The sequence below is a fragment of the Pelecanus crispus genome, chromosome 8, assembly GCF_030463565.1.
Source record: "Pelecanus crispus isolate bPelCri1 chromosome 8, bPelCri1.pri, whole genome shotgun sequence".
NCBI lineage: Eukaryota > Metazoa > Chordata > Aves > Pelecaniformes > Pelecanidae > Pelecanus > Pelecanus crispus.
The window spans coordinates 12,673,723-12,701,720 of NC_134650.1; the positions used below are offsets into that span (position 1 = coordinate 12,673,723).

Sequence of the window (27,998 nt, forward strand, 5' to 3'; positions counted from 1 at the left end):
GGCTGAGTTTTGCATTATAAACACATCATCTTGCTTAACTAAAGGCAGCCAGAAAAGGGTCATGTTTATTAATCTGTGGAACTGAATATTAAACACATTTCTTAATACATGGAAGCGGCATCAAAACCAGCAAGTGCAATGCCAATCTGAACTGCAAAATTAAGCCAGTTTTGGAGAGAAGTTCTCTCACCTCTCCTTAAAAAGCTCCCTTGGCACATATACGACACTTACAACCTATGCCAAGGTGCACTCTACGTATAAGAAAATAAAAAGGGTCTGGCAGCCTGGACTTGCGGTAACAGATTAAAGAAACTTAATCTATTTTCTTTGAAAACGAGAAGACAGATGGGTAACTTGATTACAGACTATAAATGCCAGCTTGGAAAAAGCTTTGTGATGATAAGAAGGTCTTCAACTGAGTAGCAGATCCAGAGCCTGGAAATTGAAATTAGACAAATTCAGAATAGGAAGCAGGCTAAGTAATTAAATAGCAGAACATCATGCACAGGGATGGAGTGATTCACTTTACTTGCAGGCTTTGAAAATCAGGACTCAATGTCTTCCTAAAAGGCTAAACCAGGAGATGTAGGGCCAATAGGGGAACATGTGTTAGTGTCCTAGGGAGCCCAGAATGATAACTTTCAGAATTAATATTGATAAAAACTTGAATGAAGAGAAAATATTTGGGATTTTAAAAGGTGCTATGAGGGAAGTAGCTGAGGCTGTAATCCACTGGCTGTTGGAGCACCACCGGCTTTCCAGACCTTTGAAAACTCCACCTTGTGGCAGGGAAACACTGTAGATCAGTCACAGTGTGATGCACAGTCTGCACATGCTGTGTCCGCGACAGATCGGAACCTGCCAGCCTGAAGAACATCTCCTGAAGCAGCTGTACTTTGTTTTGGGCTGCAGTTCGGTGCCTGCTGCTTTCAGATCTGTAACAAAGCCCATCTCTATTGCTAATAGCACACAAACATGCATAAATTACAGCGTGCATCCCAGCACACATTGCAGTCCATTGAGGCTGGCCCTTGCTTGCTCACAGGGTGAGGCTCTAAGCTGCTTAACACCTTGGAGGTGTACCCTGTGGGAGGGTGGGCAGGGACGCAGAGCCCCTCCAACCGGCCTCCTGCCATCAGGAGCTGCCAGCTGCTCACCGTGGGCAAGGACACAAGTGTCTGGGCTTGGTGGGAGCAGAGGAGCTCCCCAGGCCTGGCTGGACAGCCTTTTGAGGTCCAGAAGGGTAATTTAAGTGTTTACACAATATCAGTGTCAGAACCTGATAATGATTATCATTTATTGCTGTCTAATTGTACAAGCAGCAATGCATAAACAGTTGCCCTGGACATGTCTTGACTCAAGGCGTCCCTTAGCTGAGCAAATCCAGCTTAATTAATGTTTCTTAGAAGAGAAAGAGACAAGGCTGGCTGTGTGCCACATTCCCAAGTGAGTTGAATGTTAGCTCATCTCTGCAACTACAGGCCACTGTGGGTGGGGATCAGCCGACTTGTCTCACCACAAGAAGCCCTGGGTGATGAGGTGGTCACCTACAGCTCTGTCTCCTGTCATTCACCATGCTGGCAGCGTGCTTGCCAGCTCACCCCCTATCCTAGGCAGGTGCCAACACCCAGACACAGGGTGACACTGAGGACAGCTACCTGCAGCCTTCTGGAAGTGGCTTGTGCTGTATCTTTTCTCCACTGAAGCACCAAGGGATCCTTCATACCGAAGGAGGGCTGCAAAACATCTCCCCACTAAAGATGTTCCATCTTGCTTGCACTTGATTTCAGGCCAGCATCTCTCTCCACATACCATCCCTTCCTCCTCTTCTGCTGCTTGTGAGCAAGCTGGGACAGAGCAGGAACATTATGGGCTCCAAAGCCCAGTGCAAATGGGCTACCAGTGAGTGAGCAGCTCAGCGTACACCACCCGGGCAGTTTACCGCAATAACAAGTACAGATGGGCTTTGCTCCCAGACCTGGAGAGCGGGGCGTCCAGGAAGGGCTGCGGTAGCAGACTGATGAATGCCAGAGCAACACTTCAAATCTCCACAGCTCCCAGGAGCTAAGAGTGACTCCAGTTCCCCTTCTCTGCTGCCTTCATCCTCTTCCTCTCCCACAGATACCAGACAGCACTACTCTGCACATCAGTCCAGCTGTGAGCTTTTTGGAAAGTGACACCAAAACAAGGCAGAGAAGCCAGATGCAGGGAGAACATCCAGGCTAGCAGGGGCTGGAGGGGACCTCCAGGAAAGGCTGGTGCCTGGGGAAGGGAGGAGAGGCACTGTTTACAACAGCAGCTGGCCCAGCAACTCACCTTTGTCCTGATCATGGTTCATGTTTATTTTTTGCATCAGCCAAGGCCTCTCACCCTTGTTTGAAGGCAAGGAAAAGGAAAGGGCTCATTTCCCTCAATCACACAGGAATGGCAGCTGTGGTTTGGCAGGGGATGGGTTCAGGATGCCTGAGAGCAGAGCTGTGTCTGTGAGGCTGCCGGAGGTAATGGCCTTTAGCCTGGAGAGCAGGAAATAATGAGCTGCTAATTATTCTTGAGCTTCTCTCTCTCTCTCTCATACACCCTGCACACATGCACTCACATGGGGATGGGCAAGGGGGTGTTGGCAACATCTCAACCATCCAAAAATGTGTATTGCTCTTTGCTATTTTCTCTCCCCCCTGAGGACCAAATCTCCCAGACCCACCTCCCATCATTTCCCACCTGTTCACCTGCCATCTGAGCATCTTCATCTCCTTGTCCTCTTCAGACAAGCTATGAACGCTTCTCCTTCCCTGTAGTTCAGACAGTGCAGTCCCCTTGGAGAAACACAATGTCCAGGGAATGGGTATTTACACAGTGTCCTTTGCTTTGGACATGTGTTCCAGAACAGCAGGAGGCTGGTGAGGGATCAGAGCAGTGCTTCACCCTGCTCTTGGCTGCTGGTGCCCAGCACCATAACCTCCAAGCCTCCTGCAGCCCTGGGAAAACCCAGGTACTGGCCATTTCAGATTGCCAAATCAAGCAAATCCAGGCCCCCGCAGTAGCATACATGTGGTAGATATGTGACTGGGGAATAGGAAACAGCACCTGCAGCTTCCTCGGTGCCTTACCCTGCACTGAGCACTGAAGCTTGCCAACAGCGTGCTGGCAGCTACCCCATGGGCCGTTTGGATGCTCAAGCAATAAAGGTAATACCTGGACTGTAGAGGCTGGCAGGCGCTAGTACTTCCAGGCAGCATTGGAAGACCTGGCGCAGGAGGCAAGCATGGGTTTGCACCATGGGCCACCACAAGCTTGCTGCGGCAAGCACCAGGCATAGGCAGGGAGACCGTCTCAGCCTGGCACCCATAGACAAGCAACAGCTTCTGCATCTCAGCAGGGCTTAGTGAGTGGGTCCAGGGCCACATGCATGCAGTCACATCATCCCAAGAGCAGAGCTGGCTAAAAGCATGGAGAGGAGCGCCCACAGCCGTGCCATGCTGCTTCCCTGTTTCTTTGGCTGAAGCACCAATGGGGGCACAGAGACAAGCTGGCTCGCACAGGCAATCAGAGCCAAGAAATCCAGCAAGGCAAACAGAAAACAAACAAACGGCACCCAGAAAACAACACGCATAGCAGCACACCAGCTTCCAGACGCCAAGCCTTTTGACATGAGAAGGGAAGTGTTTAGCAATTGGGCATTCTTCAAAGTACAACAGGGAAACAGCCAAACTGTAGCAAGGCTGGCTGGGAGAGGGTCGTGAAGCCAGAGCAGCAGTGTTACAAGGAACAACGGGCAAAGGCTGCTATGTGCATATGCTGCTAGCAGCTCTGGAAAACCCCTGCAGCATCCCACCTGCAGAAGTGACAGGCAGGCATGAGAAAGGCTTTGTGACTGCTAGAAATCAGCATTGGTGAGCAGCAACTTATCAACAGTTGTGATCCAGGCACAAAACATCCAGTTGTGAGCCTGGAAAACAACAGATTTGTTTCTGGCTGAAGTTCACAAAGCACCTGACCTGTAAGATAATCCAGCCTCAGAGCTGTGTTTGTTCACTACAGAATGGGGAGAGGGAGTTTGTCTGAGAAAGGGCACCTAGGGGCAGGCTTGCTGGGTGAGTGAAGCAGGCTCAGCAATATTCCACAGCCCAGCAAAAGAAATAAGAGAGAAAAAAGCAAAACACATACAAGAGAATATGCAGAGATAAAAAGCAGAAGAGAAAGATAACTGCAAAGAAAGGTCTGTGGGTGGTGCAGAGAAAAACATGACAATGGAAAATGACGTGCATATGGTTCCTGTACAGTCACCATGGCAAGAGAAATTGTTATCCTAAAGCTTGCAGAGCAGAAAAGCAAGGGAAAGAGCCACCTTGTCAAAGCCATGACTGAAGGTTTCAGATTATGCCCATGGGTGACATTGCAGGTAGTGCAAATTTACAGAGAAATGAATGCCCAGACTAGCCAAGTCAAAGCAAGGCAGCTGTGTGCAGATCAACCTCAAACTCGGTGTCAAAATGGCACTGGGACATCAGGGGATTTGTGAGTGAATAGAAATCTCTTCAGTGCTCTGGAAATGGAGACAGCACAGCCCAAGCAGGCAAAGCCACACTGAAATGTCTATGCTGGCACAACCACAGCACAAGCTGCAGGGTGGAAGTTCCCACAATACCATGGGAAGCAATGCAGTTGGAGACTTTGGTTAGTGCAGGCAATACTACCAGCTCACAAATCCAGTGCCACCAAACCTCAGAGAAAGTCTTTGTACATTATAGGCAGAAGAAAAACACAAGGAAGGCCCTAATGCAAGTAATGTGTTGTGATACACCTCTACTAATACAAAGTAAAATACCCAAGATGGATTTCCAGGAGGGGCAGTCTTACAGAAGTGGTACCAATAAAAAGAAACGAATGGTTCATACAGTGCAGGATGTGCCCATTGGAACTAAAAATAAGGGAGGGAACAGAGTAAATTGGAAAAGCAGCCCCTCCACCACCAAGGCACAGCCCATCAGCCATTCTCAATCCTTCATGTGACATTTTCCTTCTCCACCAGCCAGATGTAGAGTCACAACCCTGAGTTAAAATGCAAGTGGAAGAATGGACTGCCAGCTGCATGCCAGGCTGGCAGGACAATGTCACAGTAGATGACATTCTGGGGTAAGGCACTGAAACACTACCCTTCACAGCCCTGGCTTAGGTCTTTGAGGAGAGGCAGGAGCAGGTTTCAGTTTGGACAAAAGCAAGATGAAATTTTCAGCAACTGTGGCACCATTGGAGGGACACCTGCTGACTTCCAAAGGCAACAGCCTTCCTGCCAAAAAGCAAATGCAAATCACCAGATGTCCTTTCAGAGACTATTATGATTTGTAAAGTGTCTAATAGACACTCTTGCCTAAGTGTCTCTTTATCCGTTGTATCCTTCTGCATGAAAATACAGCAGATAAACAAGATCAAGAGATTTCCAATCTGAGATGAATACTGAGAGCAGAAAAGGCATCAAAAGAGTAGTTATCTGCCAGTTTTCAAGGCAGGTTTGGAAAGAATCTGAGAACAAACCATACTAAACTAAGACCTGCAAGTTCTCATGACTACTACTTTATCAAGACAGCATCAAGGAGATTTAAGAGGAAAAGATGTCAATCCCAGACAAAGGCACTTTAAGGAGGAGTTCAGCAGGATGCAGAAGGAAAACAGAGCTGATAAAGGACTGACAGAAGCCAGGACAGACTCACAAACCCTACTCTGCAGAAGGAGCCAGGTACAAAGCAGGTCCTGTCATCCCCAAAGACTGGAGCTTCTGTATCAAATAGCTTCCAAAATAGACATAAGATGATGCAGACTCAGAGCACAGAGAGATGAGTCAGAAGGCAATGACACTCCAGCCAAGACTGGCTGCCCAGGGATACGCAGCATCCCCGCAGGTGCATTGCACCTCAGCAGTGCTCAGCACGGTCTGCCCCAGGGGTAGCCACCACCAGAGCACACAGCTCATTCTTCTGTTACAACACGAGATGGATAAGATGGGAAAGCCCAGCTCATGGGTTAGGGGAGTCTGGAAGAGACTTCAGAAGAACACAAGCCTGACACACTGGAGTCATACAGGAACTTCTGCAAATCCTTCCCACAGCACTGGAACAAGGTTTTTGGGGTTTGGGGGGGGTTGTTTGTTTGTTTGGGGTTGTTTTGGTTTTGTTTTTTGGTTTTTTTTAACTTGTTTAATATTGTACTAATACTTTGGGATCAAGCATGGCTTAAATCTTGGCCACCAGTAGGAAAAAGTTATGCTGCAATTCAAAAACCAGCTGCAAGGAACTGAAGGTGTCCCAGGCAGAATTAAACCTTAGAGTCAGGATGTAAATGCTGCAGCCGTTGCTCCCTACGCACCGATGTACATTTATGCATTCTTGTTTGGCCCCCAACACCGCTGTCAGAGCAGGTGCAAAAGAAAGAACAAACCCAAACCAAACCAAAAATAAACCAACCACCCCATAACAAAATTCCCTTTGTGCACTGGTTATGTAAGAATTTATTCTTCCTTTCTCAAAAACTGTCTGGTGCTCAGGGGCTCATTTCTTTGTATTTATCCCAATTCCTGGACTGTATCCCAACAGCCTTCATGGCTGCCAAATACAGAGTCTTTCCCCACCCACCCCCCCCCAGTAGCATGACAGGAATTGTTGGCACTTGCGCTGTTTCCTACACTTGTCTCCAGTGCTGCGGTGAGGGGAGCCTCTTGCTGCCAGGTTTCCTGCCTGTGTTTCCCTCTCAGAGGAGCTGTAGCTGTTGGGGCAGCATGCAGGAGCTGGGGAGCTATAAGCAGCTTAGCTGGGACCCTTAGTGCACCCTGGCACCATCGCGTTTGTCTGTGGGGCTGGGACAAGACAAGAACACGGAGCTCTTTGCTCATCAACTGGTACCCAGGAGAGACGGTTGCCCTTCCATGTGTGCCGGTGACTAGCACACATGGTGTCTACCAGCTGTATGCTTGGAAGGGATAATGCTTTCTGCACTATGCTTACCAGTTCACTCTCTCTGCCCTCTCCAGTCCCAGAGAGATGTTTTCCCTGGCAAAACCCAGCACAGCATCCAGTGCTGGTCTCCCATCAGTCCTGTTGAATGCAAAGCGCCTATGAGAGCAGAAAGCAACTCTGGAGATCAGTGCTGGTAAGTCCTGGTGATACCCATGTGCCCTGTGGCCAGTGACAGCAGGGATGACAGCTCCAGGGCTGACCCACGTCTGTTGCCATGTCAGCGCAAGAAGTATTTCATCTCAGCTGGGAATTATTTTACATCTGGCCTCACTATTCCCTGCCCGCAGTCATTGGCCACTTCCCAGCTGTCCTGTCCTTCCTCTCGTTTTGGTTTTGCTTCTCCCCTCCCCCAGGGACCTGGCAAGCTGTGCAGGCAGGGACACCAGCAGCGCAGAGACGGGCCCCCATCTCAGCACACGCAGACAGGCTGCGTTGCACTGCTGCCCACCTTACCAGAGCGCAGGGAAGGGAAGGGTTATTTACGCACATGCAGTTACAGTTAGTGACTCTTGGCTGTTGCTCAGCCTCCCAGCATCAACCTCCGATGCACCTCCTGGCATACATATTTATGATCCCAATTATCACTGAACAAAAACCCAGGTTGCTGTGAAAATAAATGATTTTTAATCTAAATTGCCCAGTTTACATACTTCACCCACCTCTGCTTAGCAGAACAGCTGGTGTTTACCAACTTCTCATTACTGTTCCAAGCAACACAGGAAGATGCTGGCTGGAGAGGACCAGCCACTTCTGAGATAAGATGAGCTCAGGTTTACCTCTGCCTCAGACTCTGCTCCTCCACATCACTGATGAGCCTGCAGCAGAGGCAGGCTGTACTGGAGGCCAGCCTCTGCCAAAATCCGACGGAGACATGCTGTGCTATCCTAGGGTACCAGCTACAAAACCTGAGCTCTAAGACAGCTCTGCACAGCCACAGTGTGCTTTTAGCAGGGGTGGTGCAGCAGCATCAGCTGTGGTTGATCACTCTGGTTAAGGGGAGGCCCAGGTGTGGGTCCTGGGGATGAGAGAGGCAGCTCTTACCCATACCCTGGATCTGCGCAGCACACCACTGAAATTCAGAATTCCCTCCCAAGCAGCATGCGTTTTCCCTGCCCGACTGCCAGGCTTTGACAGTATTCAGAAAGGGTTTCTATCCCTTGTTTAACCCATGGGATCTGAGGCATGGAATGGAAAAAGGCTGGGTTGGAGCTGTATGGTACAGATGGGAATAGGAAGGTCAGTCCTCCAGTCCAGCACAGGCCCAGTGAAGATTTGCAGCACTGTACAGTCAAGGAATGATGAAAGATGTCTGCTGATAATAATAATAATTATTATTATTGGGTGTTGTATTTTTGCAGGAAAGGGTGATTTCCATGTAAACCCAAATAAATCTAGCTATCTTTGCACTTCCATCCATATCTGTATTTACAGTTATCAGTGCTTACTTTTTCCTAATGTCTTGGGAAGCTCACACCAGAGCTAAGATGATCCAAGAATTATTCTTGTCATGGTATTTCCACTGTCCAAGAATGAGCATATGTTAAAGAAATCCAGTCCCTCTTTATTCCAGGCCTTAAATGGCCCCCTGAGGCATTAAACAAAAATGAGGTCAGAGTGCCAGAATTGGCTCTTAGGTGGGTTTACGTCAGGACTGGTAGCGCTGGTGCCCAGAGGGTTGCACCAGCAAAAGATCAGAGCACAACGAGTCAGCACCAGGTCCAGACATCGGCATACAGAGGCACCAAAGCCAAAGCAAGGAGGTTCCTACAGCACCCTTTGGAAGTGCTGGAAAGGAAGGTGCTGCTTTTAGCAGCCGTGTGAAGGCACATGCTGCTGCATGTGGTCCCCATCGGTGCTATTTCCAGCTCGGCTGGCTGAAGGCTGAAGGAAGGAAAACTCCTGGGACCGGGCATGGAGCAGACAGTCACATGCGGCTCAGATATAAGTCACAAGCCACAGCAAGATAATGACACCTGGTATAAGGGGAGACTTGATCCATCCTTTCCCTTTCCCCTATTTCTTCCTCCATCTGTTTGGGCTGACATTAGTGCTGGTGAAGGAGGGCTGGACACTGGTAGCCAATGGCTACTGTAGGATAAATAACTCCTGTGTTTCTACAGTCCTGCTCTTCCAACCTTCTCTTGGAGCAACACCACAGCTCTGGCCAGGCTCTGCACCCTGCAGCACCTTGGGGTGTGTACCCCTTATGCGCTCCCTGCGCTCCCTCCCTGCATACACACACGGGTGCTCCCTGCTGTGTCTAAAAGACAGCTCCCAGTCACCATGGCTTGGGAATGATGGACAATATCCCCCCTGCCCAGGAAGGGGTGGAGGACGATAACCCCCAGCCTGGCTGCCCCAGGACCTGAGCCATCACCTGGTGACCTCCTCTGGCACACAGTCCCCAAAGCATGTTTCTCTGCCCACGAAACTGCGCTGGCAGCTGGAGGGACGTGTATCCTCACGCTCCCTCGGGCACAGGCGCTGGTACGCACAACTGACTGCTCCAAGTTTCACTCTATTTCCAAGTAGTATTATGGAGTTTAGCCCTGGCCACCCTCACCTCTCATCCCACTAGGAAAACAGCCCAGCTTCGTCACAGCCTGTGGGAGTGGGCAGGCAGACAAGGGAGAAAGGAAATTATGTTTTATGGGACATTCCCAAGGAGCAAGTCTCTTTCTTTTTCCTCCCCAGGCACCACAGATTTGTTTGCTGTGATTTAAAGAGGACACATTTGGTTAAAAACTATGGGCCAGATCCACAGTCCCTGTAAATCAGAACATCTCTGTTTGACTTCATGGAGCTTAGCTGATTTAGACCAGCTGAGATGCTGACCCTCTATGTTTAAACAAAACCCATTTTTTTCTTACTGGTGCTAGGCAGAACGGCCTCAGGTTTTGGCTCTGGAAGGGATATTTTAGCAGGGGTGCTCTCTGCATGATTCATCCTCCACTGGGCTTAACTTTGACAAGAACCACAACAGCCGCTGGTGACTGGTGTGGGTCTGGGGGCTCTGCCACAGAGAGAGGCACAGCCACCCGCATTCCAGTCCCCAAGTACGGAGCCTGGTCAGCAACGCAGCACCAGCTGCTACAACCACTGGTAACAAAAGCTCCACTGGAATTCCTGGGCAACAGCCTTGCGGTGGCCTTGGACCTCATCTCAGGGACCCAAAGGGCACTGCTGAGGACCAGACCGGTGGGGTGCAGCGGGGCTGGGGAGCAGCAGGGCTGGGGAGCATCCCCAAGCGAGGTGCTGGGGGCAGGCAGGAGGAGAGATGGGTGGAGATCTTGGTGCCAGGGCAGGGCAATTCTGCACCACATGGACTCTCAGGTCTTCCAGAACCATCAAAGTTCTGTCTCTCCCCACCCTCGATAGCCTGATGTCCAGGCATCCACCTGCCTTCTGGTATGAAGATATGAGACTGTGTTTTTCCCCGTGTATGAAAAGAAAAAGGGGAACTGACCTGAAAAACTGCTGAAAAGATCCTGACCTAGCACTGTTGAGCACCAGCCACCTGAACTGAGAACAGGCAGCCCTGTAGAGTGAGATACGAAGGTTTTGGGGACTGGTTCTCCTCCAGACTTGCTATGTTTCAAACAGGATGAAGCACCTCTCCTACGAGGACAGGCTGAGAGAGTTGGGGTTGTTCAGCCTGGAGAAGAGAAGGCTGCAGGGAGACCTTATTGCGGCCTTTCAGTACTTAAAGGGGGCCTATAGGAAGGATGGGGACAATCTTTTTAGCAAGGCCTGTTGTGACAGGACAAGGAGTAATGGTTTTAAACTAAAAGAGGAATAGATTTAGACTGGATATAAGGAAGAAATTTTTTACAATGAGGGTGGTCAAGCACTGGAACAGGTTGCTCAGAGAGGTAGTGGAGGCCCCATCCCCATCCCCATCCCCATCCCCATTCCCATCCCCAACCTGGTCAGGTTGGACTGGGCTCTGAGCAACCTGATCCAGTTAAAGCTGTTGCTGCTCACTGCAGGGGGGTTGGGCTAGATGATCTCTAAAGTCCCTTCCAACCCAAAGCATTCTATGATTCTATGACTCTGTGATTTACCTCCTGTGAGCTCAGGGCTGAGGCTCCCCTAATGGCATTGCAGGAATGCTTGGTAAACAAGCAGTAAACTATCCATTGCCCTAGTGATGGATGCCTCGCAAGGATTAGAAGGGGAAAATGAACTCAGCGTTTGCAAAGATCAGCAAGGAAATAAATGTTCTGCATTTAGCATTTCCATGCAGTGGAGTGCATCAGGGAGGTGGAAGGACTTGCAACAGGGTCTCCCTGTGAAGCTCCCCCGGGTGTCTGGCCACTGGTTGTCAGAGTAAAGAGATGAGCTGGAAAAACTGCTCATTCTTCACTCTGCACCAGTCCAGACTGAAAACCGAGGTCGGTATTATACGGGAAGCGGCACTCGCCCGTGTGAGGCTGCAAACGTGGGCATTTATTGCTCTCTGGTGGTGAGACAGGCTGTGGAGGAGAGCTGCCTGCTGCTCCCTGTGCTGGGCAGCAGCTCTCAGGAGAAGCCTCCTCAGTGCCTCCTGCTCCCCCTGCTCGCTCTGCAGAGGAGTTTTTGCTTCCCCTCCAGCCATATAGCTCAGGGCACTTGAAGGCAGCTTGCTGCCTCCTTGGCAGCCGGCTTCTTGGGCTGCCAATGGCCCATGCAAAGGCAGCGCAGCTGCCTCTCCCTGCCAAAAGTCCCCCTGCATCCTGTCAGCACCACTGCCCAGGGGGCTGGATGTGTGCCACAGCCAGTGCGCCCAGCCTCACCATCCACTCCCCAGTGCTCCTGCGTCCCGTGGGCTCTGAAGCCTGGAGAAGTGAGGCTGGTGAGGGTGCTGGGCTGCAAAGCCTGGGCCAGGTGGAGACCGATGGCTTTTTTACCTTGCAGGACACACAGCATGCTCATGCTTTAGGTGCTGAAAGTGCACATGGGCTGTGGGGCAGAAGAGGCCAACCCGGCTGCTCCAGTGCCAGAGCTGAGGCTGAAAGGCAGGGTGAGGGTGGGCTCTGCCTCCACACCCCAAGCAGCCACCCACCTGCATATGGGGCTCATCCCCAGGTGAGGCTTGACCAGCCCCTTTCATTCCTCCTCCTTTCCTTAATTCTGCCTCTCACTGCCAAAACCTTTGGTGGTGCTTTGTACCAAAGAGGCCCTGGGCTCTGCAGCGGTATGGGTCACAGACCTCTGCAGAACAGAAAGGACAGAAACCAGATAGGAATAAATAAAGGAGCTGCTATTCAAGTTAAAACACATTTGCATCGGGCTGAGCTGCCCCACGGGACCTGAGGTGTGTGGGGCAGCTGGGGAGGACAGGCAGGCACGTGGCAGCACTCTCCTGTCCCCGTCCTGGGCAGGGCAGCCACACTCCCAAAATGCCATCTGTTGCTCAGCCTACTGCACTGCACGCTCCACCACCACTACTGGGGCCTCATCCTGCCCGGATGCCCAGCCTCGATGTGCCACCTGGGCTGCGGTGCACAGCCCTGCTCCTGAAAAATGAGGGCAGGGTCCCAAGTGCATGGTCCCTTGCCTGTTGGGGACAAGACAATCAAATGCTGCCAGCTCCTTAGGATGCAGTGCAGGACCTCTCCTGGGCCGGTTGTTCTGGAGAGCACATGAACCTGTGCCAGCGGTACGGCACGGCATGATGCTGCTTGATGGCTCATACTGGAGTCCCTGGGGTGGCGGGTCGGTCAGACGACGTGGCCACCTTCGCTCAGCCACCTGGGCCGGTATGCGGCGCAGCCCGGCGTGCCATCAGGCCCCTGCAGTGCACCAGGGATGTCACCCAGCTTGGCATGAATGTGGCCTTGCAACTTCTGGTCTCCCAGCTCGGTCGCTGCAGCGAGGGCCAGGAGGAAGTAGGCTGCTGCATCCTGTTCATCCTAACCATAAAGGATATGGCAGGCATTAGGAAGTGGTTTAATTGAAAGTCACAGGGTATAAGGGAGCTGGAGCAGAGCCCAGTGGTTCCAGGCAGAAGCCAGTGACACTTGACTTTGTTGAAATGGACTCTATATAGTCACAGCTAAGTGCCAGCACTTCTTTCCAAATTGCCTTTCCCCCTTCAAAACCTGGTTGTGCCAACATTGTGCACATTTATTCTAAAGCTGCAGGTAGGATGGACAGTCACAGCATGCAGCCGTCTACATGTGTGGCTGCTCTGCCAGCAGATGTGATACTCTACCCCCAGTTCTGCATCAAGACCAGAGTGCTCAATTACAGCATCATGGAAAGAGGTCTCCTACCTTCAGTTTGTGAAGGGTCAGGTTGCCAAGGTGGCAATACACCTTGGAGTAGTAGAGGGCCTCTCCAGAGCACTGCAACAAGGGGGGACGCAAGGCAAGTGTCTTCAGGTAGCAATCTTCTGCCATCTCATACATATGCAGAAAATAGTAGACTGTAGCCAGGCGGTGGAAAGCAACCAGCTCTTGCAACTGGTCTCCTGGAAAAGAGTTGCTGATACAGTCAGCCTGCAGCACGCTCGCAATACATCCCCAGCCCAGCATGCTGAGCCGCTCAGGGATGCATTTGCTCAACAGCCTGGGGGCATGGATGTCTTCATAAGGAGACACTGGGTTTGAAAATGGTCCAGAGAAAATAGAGCCATGGGCAGGGTTGCTGGCTGGACAGATTGCCCAAGGAGTACATCATTCAGCCAGGGGATTTCTTGGGGAAGGGATGAGTTTATCAGAAGAGCCAGGGTAGGGAGGAACTGTTCAGTCCTGTGCCTTCATCAGACTTCCCGTGTAGCAACAACCCTCCAGTCAGCCAGTCCCACCACCACCATGGCAAAGCTTTCCCATGTGGCTGTCATGCAGTTTAAAAAGGGAAATGGCCTTAAAAAGATGTTACCCCTTACGATAAGAAGAGGTCCAAAGGTCTTATGAAAGCAGGAGATCCCCCTTTCATGTGCACACTGTTCTCACCCAGAAAGGCAACCCCTCAGTGGGAGCCAGTAACTCCCCGTACCCTGTGGGTGTGCATCACTCACCGACCCTGATGCTCAGCCTGGCTGCCAGCGTGGCAAACTCCAGCGCCTTCTCATAGCCCTGCAGCCCAATCTGCAGCTCTGCCAGCTTATTGAACAGCCGTAGCTCTGTCTTAATGGCCTTTAGTTTCCTGGCCAAGGGCACAGCACCTCCCTGAGGAGAAAGAACAGTGAGTCCAGGCTGTTCCTGGAGGTATTGGTACAGCACTGCCCACAGAGGGGTGATAGAGCAGCAGGAGATGGACGAAGCGCTTGGCATGGTGGGCAGATGATGGGGTGGTTGAGTGCTGCAGGTTCAGGTTCTAGCCCCTTCTTTCCCTTGAAAATGAGCTTCATATCCCAGAGTGTGGTTCTCAAAACCTGAGCCTCACATTTCTGCCCTTCCTTATGTGCCTGAAATTCTGACTCTGAGCATGTCCCCAGGAGCGACCAGCTCACACCTAACACTGCCAGGATTTGTAATGTAAGGACCCTGTTCCCACCTCCCAAATGATCTCTGGGGTGAGCTGCACCCATTGTAAAATATGTCTGTGCTCCAGGCTTCCCCCCTGCAGCAATGTTTGCACTCTGACACACTTAGAACCACCCCATCCCTCTCCACCCTCCATCCCTCCATGCAGTGGCCATGCAGTGCTGTTGCAAGCCCTGGGGCAAAGCTCCCCACAGTCATCACCTTGCAGGGACACAAGGACAGAAATGCGTGGACGGATCAGTACCCTATAAAACTCCACTGCTCGACTTCTGTTTCGGCTGCCATTAAAAAAGGTATCCCCTGCTTTTTCATAAAGATCCATGGCCAAGGAGAGGTTCTCGGATTTCAGAGCAGTCTGAATAGCTGCCTAGAAGGAAAAGGAACTGGAGTGAGACTTGGAAAGAGACATCTGCATATAGACATCGGTGTGATTAAATAAAACCAAGTCATTGTAAACGTGAGCCACAGTGCTCCAAACAGCATGGACACAGGTTGGCCAGCAAGTGTGTGGGACTGTTGTGCTGCATTTGCAAGTGATGTGTGTAAGGATGGAGCCAGGAACCAGATAACCCATCCCTGTGCCAGACTGATCAGCTGGGATATCCAACAGCATCAAGATTTAGAGTCAGGGCAGTGCAGCCAGCAGCTGTCCCGGCCCTGGTCTGTCATTGGTGTGATGGAGCCAACGTGAAGATCGACAAGGGGAACAGACAGCTTATACAAAGGGCAGAGCCAGCAGCAGGGAGGGCAGGTATGCTAACTTCTAGGAAGAACGGTTATTTGTGCCAATTATGCACGTGGCCCTGGTGCTACCTTCCAGCCAGAATACGTTGTTTCTTACACAATGACAATTTATTATTGTTGGTGACCTTGCCTGGGAAGGGGCCCCTTGGGGTCTCAGACATGCCCTGCTGAGATATGGTATCGACTGGCCCTTCTTAATGGGAAGTCATCCCTCCTTTAGCCCCTGCCTCCCTGCTGAAACCATGAGCCAGAGAGGCAATGATGGCTCTTTGTTATGGGCCTCAGATCTTCCTGGTGAACACTAGGAAATAGGCTGATGCCAAAGCCACCTACTCATTTCACTCAGGTCACTGAGCAGCCACCCAGTACCAGTAACTCCCTGCCTTTACCAACCTGATTTATTGGCAGGCTGCTGTGGCTGATGGGAAAGGCTTCTCTCCTTGTTCCCGCTACTGTGTACCTCAGTCACCCAGCCCCACCAGTTCAGAAGTGTTTCTGTGGTAACAGAGTGAGGACCCAAAACATCCTTTACATGTGTCCAGGCTGGTGCTTTGCTGGATACCCCAGGTCAGTGCAACCCCAACAGACCCAACCAGCCTTCTGCTCTGCCTACTCTGGGCACATGAAAGGATTTTAATAGAAGCTGCTCCCTGAATGAGGGAGCCCTAAGATTTTATGGGCTGCACTTCCTCTTTGCAGCTCAGCTGGTAAAAATAATGCTAGAGATGGAAAGAAGCCAGTAGTCTTCTACTCCAAGAAGTCTCCAAGTATTTCCCTGGCACCTTACCCCTTATCTATGTGTATTTCAATGGGAACCGGTCACCTGGCACCTCCAGCTTCCTTTGGCACTCCTATATCACTTTCTTACTCAATAAATTCACTTACTTTCACCCAGGAATCCTCTAAACCCAGTGTATGGAAGGAAAGATAGGAAATTTAGTTCCAGATAGTGCATGAGTGTAAGGCAACAGCTCCTCCTTCCAGCAGCAGGCTTACACTGCTCATAAGAACTTTCCCTTCCAGGTGTTCCAGCCCCAAAAGGCTCCTACCAAACCACACAGCTGTGGTGGGAATGCAGCTAGCCAGGGTGAAAATGGGTCTACTCCAGCCACCTTCTCCATACCTGAAAGTACATTTCCACCAGCTCATCTTCCTGCATAAGGTAGTAGAGCCTTCCTGCCTGCAGCCAGGCCTCTGCTGCTTTCACAGTCTCCTCAAGGTCAATGAAGATCCTTAGACTCTGTTTGGTGCAGTCCAAGGACTGTCTCAAAGTCCTGTGATAGTAACAGGCAAAAAGCCATTGCAGAGAAATCACAGGACACCCCCAGCAATCAGCTGCAAAGCTACCACACCTCCCCATTGGCAATCCTGTCTTCTAGTCCTACAGTTGCCAAAAGTTAGAGACAAATGGACAGCCACAGCTCTGGTAAATTGTGGAAGTCTCCATGCTTTAGTGCATGTGTATGTATCATCTGGCAACCTTCGACCAGCCTGGGACCCCAGTGCTCAGCACAGCCCCAAGGCAGCCCGCTCCCAAAGGGGTTGCTCCCCACCCCTGCTCATTTCAGCTGATAAAGAGGGTTTTGTCCAGGTCATCTGCAAACCCTATTTGCCCCCCTATACTAAGTCCCAAAGTCACTCCCAGCTACACATGGGAGCATAGGCAGGAAGTGCTTGCACCTTCATTTTCCAGACAGCATCTGGCACCCAAAACCACATCCCTGCCTATTGTTTGTCCCTCAGTGCAGCCAAAGAGGCAGATCTGTGGCCACATGTGCAAGACCTTATAGCTCCTTTTCAAGCCCCTGGTCACTAGAGGACAAAGGGACAAGCAGCAGGACAAGCCAGTGGGTTGGACACGCTGCCTGCAGAAGGCAGCTGTGGTGAAGGGAGCGCCAGGCAGTGCCCAGGGCATGTTTGTTTGCTTGGTGTCTTGCCTACTGGCAACTGGGGTCCAACTGTCCTTCGAGTCCAGGGAGTGGGGTGCTTTGTGATCTTAAATAGCACCGTTCACATGACAGGTGTCTGCTTCATAAATTCCTTCCCTCTGAATTCACTGTGACCTAGCATGGGAAGGTTAGCATTGAAGTTAATGACAGCCCCTGCCCATTTGTCCTTCTCAGACATGGGAGCTAGGTCTCCACTATTTGACATGTTTGCCTTCAAAGACTGAAGAAAGTGTGGTCTGTCCAGGTCTCTTTCTCTCCCCTCCTGCCTAATCTAATCAGTCACCTGCATATGTCAAGCAGGAGATTGAAAGGTGAGCTGATATAGGATCTTAAGTACCTCCCTGGGGAAAATATTCCAGCAGAGATAGGAAGGGCAGACTCAGTGGCTGGAGGCTGAAGCCAGACTTATTCAAATAACAGATAAGGAACCTATTTTTACTGAATGGTGATTAATCACTGGAATAAGCCTCCAAAGGAAGTGATGAATTCCCTGTCGCTGGGTCCTCTCTGATCAAGGCTGGATGTCTCTCTGGAAAACTGTGTTTGGCCAGACCCCAGTTCTGTCCCAGCTAACAGCCTGGCATTTGCCCAGCTGTCGCAGCTCTCTGGTTGACATTGAACTGTTCCCCTCTTCACTGCACAGCAACAGCTCACAAATCTCAGCAGCTCACTAACCCACAGCCTGCCTGTGGGGCAGCTAGAGCTACCACACACCTTCCCCACTTCTCTCAAGGGACACCCTAGGAAAGCCACTGCTCTTGCTTTGGGTGAGCAGGGACCCCACTCTAACAGCATCTACACACAGACAGGACTTACTCGGATGTGCCCAAAGCCTGGTAGAGCTGGCTGAGGGTCTGACGGACATTGCCTTCCATTTCTCTGTCCTGGAGCTGTTGTGCCAAAGATACCCAGTGCTCATGGTAGGTAATGCAGGCCTGGACATTGGGGGACACTTTGCTGTAGAAATGGCAGAGAGACTCAGTGATGTGAAGCTGACCTGCATGGTACAGGGAAGGGAAAAGGACAGGTCAGGGGGCTGCATTAGTGACCTGGCAGGGTGCTGCACAGAGGTGAACACTGCCCCGGTTCCCACCAGCAAAGCTGTACTCACTCCTCACGTTATGCCACTTCAGGGCAAAAACCAACGCCAGTTCATAACACAGTTTTCCATCTTCCATCCTCTGCCTGTTCACCATGGCCTGCGCTAGCCACAGCAGCACTCGCACCAACTCCATCTCCAGGTCTTCGCTGCCCTGGAGCTCAGCATAGAGCTGAGCCGACTGGAGCAGGTAGAGCTCAGACAGCTGGCTTGCCCCATGTGAGAGGCTCAGCTGCCCCAGGTTAGCCAGGGCAATAGCCTGGTTCCTCTTGTTCCCAGTCTCCTTGGCTTTGTGCAGGGCCCGGATGTAGTTCTCGGCAGCCTTTTGCACCTGCCCTTCTCCTTTGAGGGCAATGGCCAGGAGATTGTGCACAGCTCCCCCCTGAGTCACGCTGTCCGTCCCGTGCAGGGAGTGCAAGAGCTGCCACATGATGTCTGCAGCTGGGCCTGGCTGACTGTTCAGGAGATACATCCACCCCAAAGAGAGGGAAGACTCAAAAGCCTCCTCCTCGCCCATCAGTCTGCTGAGGGTTACGGCTGTGGCCGCATAACAAACCGCCCCATCCAACACACCATGCTGGAGGTACATCCTGGACAAGATGGCACACAGCATCCTCTGGATGGGCACAGCTTTGGTCTCACAGGAGAAATGCAGTGCTTGCTTGAGATAGAAACAAGCCAGTGCTGGTATGCCGTTCCTCTCCAGTTGGCTTCCCAGGAGTTTGGAAGTACTTTGGAGGATGAAGCCAGCTCTCCAGATGGGTGTTGGTGCCCCCTTGATGCCACTGGGAACAAACGACCTGGCGGACGCCAGTGCAATATTTGGCAAGTACTTCTTGTCATAAAGATAGCTCAAGATGGGGGTGGCATCCAGCGGCACAGAACTAGTGTCCGGGCTGAGTAAAGTGGTGGTGAGACATTGAAGATGCTCAGTAAAGGGCAGCACTTCATCATTTTTGCCCAGTTGTAGGAAGAGCTTGACAATAAGGAAGCAGACCCGTGCTTCCAAGGGAGCATTACCCACAGCAATGGCTTCCCTCAGGATGTACATCATGACTTCCAGCTCATTCTCAGAGCTGAAAGAGTGGCCAGGCAAGCAGACAAGCAAGGCCACAGTTTTTCCCAGCAGGGTGGAGAACTTGTGCTTCATATTCTGTTTCAAGTAGATGGAGGCAAGGTTCACGTGCAACGCAGCGAGCAGGGGCAGGTCCCCAAAACCCCTGTCCAGGATGCTCATGGCTTCCTCAAAGTAGACTCGAGCCTGGGAGAACTTGACCTTTTTGATGCAGAGCTTACCCAAGAGGAAACAGAGCCTGACATGAGCCCAAACTGAATGAGTCCTCTTGGCCCAGTTCCTGGACGTCTCAAGATACAAGACCAGTTCATCCTCATCAGAGAAACCATAAAAGGTGGAATGGAGAAAGGAAAAACTGAGATCATAGAGGCTTTGAAAACTGGGCACATAACTGTCTTGGTTAAGGAAGGTCAATATGGGGTTAAAGACATCAGCATCTTCCATGTGCCCAGCATTCAGGTCAATAAAAAACTTGGGATCTTCAAAATCATCCAGCTTCTCCAGGAGAACATCTTCCAACGTAGCAGGGGCTGATTCACTCCCTGGGCTAGACAGTTCAGAGGTGCTAGTTGTAGCTAAGCCATTTATTTCCTCCCAAGACTGGAGCAGCTGGATATCTTTACAGCCACGGAGAACAGCCTCTGTAAGGGACAGGCAACCCATAGTGGGATGTTTCCCCATGTCAAAATTCACCCTCAGAAGTCATCACAAAAGCATCCCATTCTGTCCCCTCCACATACTCACCTGATGGCACTTTCAGGAACATGGCTGTAGGTTCAAAACCATCTACACAAAGAGACAAACAGAAAACAAAAAGTCCAAAGCCTTGGTCAGTATAATATGCAGAAATAGTGCTCAAACCTTATAGAGATCTCCTGCTGCTCTGCTAAACCCCAGACCCATATGAGGGAGAAGAGGCTCCCTTCTGGCCGCAAACACCACACGCAGCTGCAGTTTCAACCATGTAAGACCATGGAGAACAGCTTTTAGCTGGTGGTGGGGTGAGCACCGGTAACGTTATAGTTACCTGGGAACAAGCAGGTCTTATTTTTCACAGGTAGAGTTTTATCAGCTCTGTCTTTTCTTAAGAGCCTTGTTGTGTCTATTCAGAGGTTTCAGATATGTATGTATCTCTGACAGGCTCTACCCCAGGCTCATTGCACCTGAGCTGGCTGGTCTGGGAGGTTCCCTGAATCCCAGGGGATCCCAGGCTCAGCCCTGCATGGCTGCATTGTGCTTCTAGGTAGTGAGAAGGCAAGAAATGGAGACAGAGAAATTAGCTGTGGTCCAAAAGCCACACAGCAAGCATAGAGAAACTGAGAAGAGTACCCAGGAACCCTGACCTCTTGGCTCCTGCTGTGGGCATGGAGACGATGTCACCTGCCACTTTAGCTGTGCATCCCCCTCAATATACACCCAAAGGTCAGACAGCAGCAGGGGATCTGCTGTAGGCAGGGACCTACAGCCAGGATCAGTTGAGAGCAGCATCTGCCAGGGTGAACCAAAGCTACAAAAGCTGAGGAGCTGCCCTGGAAGCAAAGACCCCTGCAAACTGCAGTGTGGCAAGGCCCAGCTCTTTTGAGGGTATCTACAACCTCCACGACCAGGCTGAGAGAGGGCTTGGAAGCTGTCTCAAGCACAGCAGTTGTCTCCCCTGCAAAGCCCTGAGCAAGGAGCTCTCTAGACACTGCCCAGCACTGCTCTCCCTGGGGAGCCATGGGGCTGAGCATTTAAGGAGAGGGGAAACTCACCCAGCCGGTACACAGAGGTGATGTCAGTGTGTGCCAGGTCACCGAGGAGGGTGGTGAAGTGCTGCTCACCACCATTGCAGGGTATGCACAGGAGGCGGGATTTTTCTTCTTCACTCAGAAACACCAAGCCCTTTTCCCTAGGTTGAGGCAGACATCAGGGGAAAACAGTCAGTGTCTCTCCATTCCCTGACACTACAGCTGTCCTGTGGGATAGAGATGGGCTTTCCCATCCCTCCTCTTCCTCCCACTAGAAAAGCTCTGCTGCAGATGGATACCAGAGTCTGGACACCCTCCCCATCAGGGCTATCAGATCCAGCTTCTCCATGGAGAAACCGATGGGTGCCAGAGGGAGGGACATATTGGTCTTTTTTTTCTCCAGAAGCCCTTTCTGAGGCCAGAGCATCATCTGATGTCCTCTCTGTTCTCTGTACTGTCAGAGAAAAGTGCCTAAGATTTACCTTGAGTGAGACTGACCCAGGAAAGCCCAAAAGACCTAGGAACAGGTTACGACCCCATCTTCCCACACACCCTCTTGGAGGAGAAGTCTTTTTGGATGGGTATTGAACTGGAGATATGTCTTTAAGCCACCAACAAAGACAACTGCCTGAGTCGTCAGAGTGGGGTTGTGTCACCCTCCCTCCCTGGATAACTCTTGTCTGTGTCCTTGGCAGGGTGTTTAATTCTGCTCAGAGAGGAACTGTGCCAGTGGTCATTCTGCCTTGACATCCCACAGAAAGCAAAGGGGCAGAAGGGAGCAAAGCAGGACTTGGTTTCCTTGTCAGTGATCACTCTTCCTGTACTTGCCAGATTCACAGCCCCTCAGACAAAGCTACAAAGATAAGAACATTTCTAGGTGAAACTGTGAAGCCAGCTCGTCTGGTACACAGATGTCCTAGGCTGCCTTAACATAAAGCCAGGTCTAGCCCAGGGCTAGATCTGTTCCTCTCCAAGAATCACCTGAGGCAAGTGAAATATGATTGCTTTGTCTGGGCAGAGACTCCTGCGGCCTATTGGCAAAGCAAATTACCCGTCCTAAACTGTCACATAGCCTTGAGTTTGGACTTGGAGTCTTCCCTTCACTTTCTCCTGAGTTTAAATTAATCTAGATGGTAGCAGTAAACTTACAGAGGTTCGCAAGCCTCAGGATTTATGTATCGGGCTGGGACAAAGCCGATGACCCCACTGCTGAGGGATTTGCCCACAAACCATGGGAGTCCTGGAATGAGGAAGCCAATGACTTCTATGCTGTCTCCTTTGGAGAAACTCAGTTCATCCCATGCTGCTCCTCTGTGGTCCTCTGTGGCTGTGCACCTGCCTTTGACTGGGAAATCAAGGCAAACAAGGGCATTTCAGTGTGAGGCCACCATTAAAACTTCCTCACTGGAAAAGTCTTGGGCAAGGAGAGACCATGATTTCAGCTTGAGAAGGCTGCCCCTCTGTCCCCTAAGATTTATTGTGCTCTCAGACTCAGATCTCTGCAGTTTCTTCTTGAGAATAGGATTATAATAAAATATACAAGAGGCATGGATAAACACCACACAGCCAAAGACTCAAACTTCTGAGAGCTGCAGTATGGAAGGTGGCTGGAAACATGGAGCTCCACAGAAGCTGCACTGTCTCAGCTCTCTGCCAGGAGTAAAATCTTTAACAGTGCAAACATCCATCACACTACACACCAAATGCACACCTTCAGTGACCTCCCATGTCCAGCATGCTCTGAACAGTGCCCATGGCCAGGCAGGAATGGCCTGGGGCTAATAGGTGAGTGATGGGCACAAGTTTCATGTGCACACTTGTGGGAGCCTAATTATTTAAAACTTCAGTCCTGAAAGAATTAGAGGAGAGACAAAATTGCAGTAGAATAGAAAAACCCAGTGGCAGAAGGATGCCATCAGCACCCCTCTGCCCTCTGTGTTCTTCAGATTGCCTTTCTAAGTACATGCAATTTTCAAGCTCTGTTCTCCATTCAGGAGAGCCCAAAGATGCACTATTCCCTCAGAGCACCTTGCAATGGAGTGTCATTGCCAGAACAAGAGATGGGCCCTTTGCATTTGTGGACAAACCCAGGTTTGCAAGAGCTGTGCTCTTCCCTGGGAAGGGTAGCTGCGTTGCACAGGTGTCACTCACCAATTGGCTGAGAGGTCATCCCACTGATCTCCTGGGAGACGCCAAAACTCACAGCATAATTCTTCAGGAACCACCTGCAAGGCAAAGGGGAACCACACTGGTCCTCTCTGAGCAGTCCTGTCCTCAGGCCACCACCAGGGATGGTCTCATACAAGCAGGACAGATGTTCTGTCCCCTGGGAGTGCCAGAGCTGCTATGGAGCATGGCCAGCATGGCCAGTCCTGTAATTCCTTGTAATGGTGTTACTGGGCACAGAGGGCAGTTTGCACCTCATGACTGCAGCCTCACACCACATGGTAAGACCAGGATAATTTTGCCAGCCTGTAAGGAGGATTTCACCATGTGAGTATAAGAGGAGCTGGGGGTGTCTTTGAAGCTCAGTCTGGTGTCCAGCATGAGGCCCCACTGGGACTGGCATTAACTAAGTCTTGGGCTATGATTTTTCTCCCAGTTATTCACCTGTAAATCACAAATAACCTCATGTATGACCTAAATCAATATCATACAAGAATGATATCTGAAGTATGTCCTTACTCTCTCCCATTAACAGGACCTGAATTCGTTCCAGCGGTTATCTTTATGCATAATGTATATCCTCACAAAATTATGTAGCACTTGCCCATTGCCAGAGGCAAAGCAGTTTCTCACCCCAGGCTTGGTGCTAGCTCATGCGTCAGGATCAGGAAAGAATCTTGGCTTGAGCATTATTAATTAGCCAGTCTACTTACTGGTAAAATGGCTGAGGTATTGGCTCTAGAGCTGTCACAGGCACCAAGCCTCGCTGACCCGTCAGTAAGGACATCCCTTCCCACTTAGAGTCCTCTCCAACATTCTTCACATGGATCAGCTCATTCTTGCAGAGCTGCAGGCCTTCCTCTCCCTCCTGCTCCAGCTGCCAGACACCATGCAGTGCTCTGGAAAAAAAGTTACCTGCAGATAGAAAGAGTCATGCCTAGGTCAATGGCATCAGTGCAAGACATAGCCCAGCAAAGGACTACAACACAGCCCTGCTGAGATGCTTTTGAGGAATTCCCTACATATGCAGTCCCTGATCACCTTCGTGGAGTAGCAGACCCATATATATGGTGGCCAAGCGATCTTCATCCACAGTAACTCTGATCTCTGTGTCCTCCATCAGAGCACAGTTTAGCCAGTACTCCTGGTCAAAGAGAAGCTGCTCCAAGCAGCTGCCCACATACCCTAAGAAACCAAGAGGGAAAGCACTGTTAGCACCCTCCTTCACTGGGCAGAATGAAGTGCTGTTTGGATGTCTCCCAGTCTACCATCTGCAACCATGTTGTGTGGCAACAGCCTCTTAATTCTGTCTCCATTCCCAAAATGCAGTAGAGGCCTCACCCAAAAGGCATCCTCCTGGGTCTCTCTCACTTCATGAAAGCAAGCTCTTCTAATTGAAATTCTTTATCTGTTACATTACTGGTTTTTTGGTGTGAAAGAATACCTTCTCCAAAAATGCTTCTCACACCGTCTGTTTAGGTCTCCCACACATTGAAAACATTACCTAAAGTCAGATATGTGGAAAACTTCCAGACTTCTTCTACGGTTTTGAAGGTGAGGAGGAACTGATCCTCCTGTGCTTGCACACAGACCAGCCTGGCTGACAGCTCCTACACATGGAAGACAAAGCAAGGTTAAGGGATGGTCCTGGGACTCTGACAGGGGGTCTCCTTTGTCAGTGTGGGAATAATATTAGACCCTGGAATGAGACTAGGCACTCATTTATTAGGATAGTTGAGACCGAAGCTGTGCGAGTTGGTTGCCTGGGGTTAAGGGGAGGGTGATTCAACTAGCTGAGTCCTTCAGCCGGGAGGGATGGAGTACCCGCAGTGACAGCTCCCCATGGTGCAGCAGTGGGAGGGCAAAGAAGCTCCATCTCCTCTTTCAAATCTTTTCCCCCATGGCGCACACCAGAACAACTGTGCTTTGAAACCCAGACACCTGAACCACCATACCATGGGAGGGTTAATGTTCCGTTAGGACAGGCACAGCTTCCAAACTGCAGCTCTGAGGCTGAAAGCAGTAACTGTGCCTTGAGGGAGAAGCTCTCCTTTCGCTATTGCTGGCACTAGTATGTCTGCACCCTTCTGGGTCTTTTGGGAAGCTCTGCAGGGACCCCTGGGGGGCCAGGGCCTTAAAAACCAGCAGGGAAAGAGAGTTCAGTCCAGAAAATGTCTCTATACCTGTAGTGATTTTTCTGTATGAAGCCAAATATTCTGAGAACACTGTGCATATCCAGAGATGCCACCTCCACTGGAGACCTGAGTCTAGCAACACAGCCTTGGTGATCCCAGCCTTGTAAAATGCTGGCTATTTAGACTCACCCCGGGGCTATCTGCATGATCCCTCAGGCAGCTCAGAGTCTCCAATATGAGGCTCCTGGCATGAGGCTCAGCTTTGCATTTGCCTCTCACCTGTTACCAGTTCATTTTCTCCATCATTCCAGTCCCTTACAGAGTCCCCATGTGCAGGAACACACCCTGCAGCGGCCTTGGGGGAACGTCTCTTTCTCAGCTGTGTTTGGTGTCCCATCACACATCCCATCATGCCAGGAGCCTCCCAGTACATGCTCTGCCCTGCCAGGCTGGGGCTCCTACCTTGAACAGGGCACGGATGTCTCTGTCATCACTCTCCAGGGCCCACAGCTTCTTTCTGGCTGCTTCCTGGAGCTGGGAATTGAGGCACTGGGAGGAGCGGCTCTCAACAGAGAAGAGCAGTGAAATCTCTTGAGAAGGAAATGTGCAGGATTAAGGGGGAGAAGGAGCTCCATGCCACACAGAGCTGCCTCTGCCACACTGCCTCCCTGCAGCCAGCCCCACTAGTGCCTCCAGCCCTCGCCTGGTTGCGATGCTCAAAAATCACAAACCCAGTCCATCCTCCCCCTCCAGCAACAAAGATGAGAAACTCAAGGGATAACAGGGGGTCGGTTAGCTGCAGTGCCAGGCCTTGCTACATTCAACCACTGGAAATCTGGGTGATGCCAAAAGCAGTGTCTTACCTGGTGGAAAGCCCTCCCCGACAGCCTGCAGCAACAAGGAGGGGTCCGGCGAGCCTTCTGCTGCCTCTGTAGCAGGGCTGTTTGGCTCCAATGCCCCAGCCTTACCTAGCAAGGAGAGGGGACACACAAGAGCTGCTGTCAAATTTTGTGGCAGAGGTCTATGATATTCTGCCTAACCATGCCACCTGAAAGCAAAGCCCATGGGTTGCACTGCAGATCTGGCTGGGGATTGTGTGAATTTCATATCACCCAAAAATCATGCTCAAGGTTGGAGGCAAGATCCATGGGATTGATGTGTCCTAACTACATGATACTCTTGATGACTGGCTTCTTTCCAGTACTGGAGTGGCTTTGAGGTGAGGGGACAGACCCTCACTGAGCAGATGTGGTAGCAGGATGACCCCGTGACACAGAGACTTTTTTTGAGAAGACCTCAGAGCGAGACCACTTCCCCAGTGCAGGAGAGCCAAGGGCTTGCAAAACTCTTTGCTCATCACTTTGACACACAAAATGAGATTTTTCTCCCCTGCCTGCTCTGGTCAGTATCTGAAACCTAGGTTGCATTCTCTCTGCTTCACACATCATCAGCTATTGCTATAAAGGATTCAGGAACTCAAACTTTAGCTGCTAATTATGTTAATGAAGGCTGAGGCACATAAAATTCCAGCTTGCTCTTCCACAGCTGTATTAGCTGTGGAGGGATAACAAGATTAAAAACCAGTTTTTGTCAGTAATCAGATTGGACTTGTACGACAAACACATACCCAGAGATCTGGAGCTGGAACGTGCAGTGGCTTTTGTAAGTCGCTTCTGTGACCATAACTATACTCCACAGTTCTTTTTATTGAGCCAGCTTTGCTAGTCAGTCAAATAAACTGTTATTTACACGCAGAATTATAATCCTTATTTATAGTTAGCAGTAGAAAAGAATGGCCCAAGGCTGGACATGTAATGAATGAGCTTTTCTTTGAAAGAAAAGGCTCTACTTTTCTCAACAGCTGATTTGAACACACTTAACAAAGGACTTCATCCAGCAACCCTGTCCCCTTCCACACATGGGGGAAATGGAGACAGGGAAGTGAAACGAGCCAGAGACAGAGCTAAACCCGAGCTGGCTCCTGCCTGGACTGGGCTTGCCTGCCAGTTGCTTCACTGCTCCCTCCCTTCCTCTCCTCCCTGCATCCCAGCAGACCCTGGCAGGCTTCGCTGGGTTCAGCAGGGCCCGGTGGGCAGGGGTTTGGTCCTCCTTCTGTGGGGACAGATACCTGATGCCATGGTCTTCTCCAGCCACCATTTTCCCCGGCGCTTGGCTGCAGTGCGCTGCAGGTGGTCCCAGCGGGGCTGGAGCACAGGTGAGCGGGGGCAGCAGGAGTCACACTCTTCACCTGGGGAAGACAGGTGGTGGGGAGAGGTGTTCGGACCCCCAGCAGAATGCTCCCCACCTGAGGGATCTCCAGATGATGTGCCAAAGGAGGTTGCAGGTCGGACACCGCTCGTGCCACCTCTGCCAGTGGCATGACAAAGCATGCTGGTGGGGCTCCGCAGAGCCAGGCAGGGGACAGGGCTCGCTCAGGCGATAGGAGAAATGGGTTTGCTACCCAGAGCACTTGCTGATTCAGTGTTTATTTTTGTTTGGGCCAGGCTCAGAAAGGGAACCAGGAGCTTTTTCAAGAGACCAATTGAAACTGCTGGTGGGGAGTCGTTCCCAGTGACGCCAGTGACTCATTTACCTCCCCAGTGCCGAAGTATTTTGTAACAGTG

The 27,998-nt window shown here is 50.9% G+C and overlaps 1 protein-coding gene across 1 annotated transcript; it reads right to left on the reverse strand.

Moving 5' to 3' along the window:
• Positions 1–12,709: 12,709 nt before the first annotated feature.
• Positions 12,710–26,522, reverse strand: SH3TC2 (SH3 domain and tetratricopeptide repeats 2). The gene is given in 17 exon segments (XM_075715526.1): positions 12,710–12,901; positions 13,265–13,461; positions 14,011–14,161; positions 14,724–14,846; positions 16,347–16,497; positions 17,989–18,169; positions 18,284–19,987; positions 20,091–20,132; positions 21,098–21,234; positions 22,223–22,418; positions 23,225–23,298; positions 23,953–24,154; positions 24,281–24,424; positions 24,744–24,849; positions 25,837–25,964; positions 26,238–26,346; positions 26,349–26,522. Coding segments are annotated over 17 exon segments (4,011 nt in total).
• Positions 26,523–27,998: the final 1,476 nt, after the last annotated feature.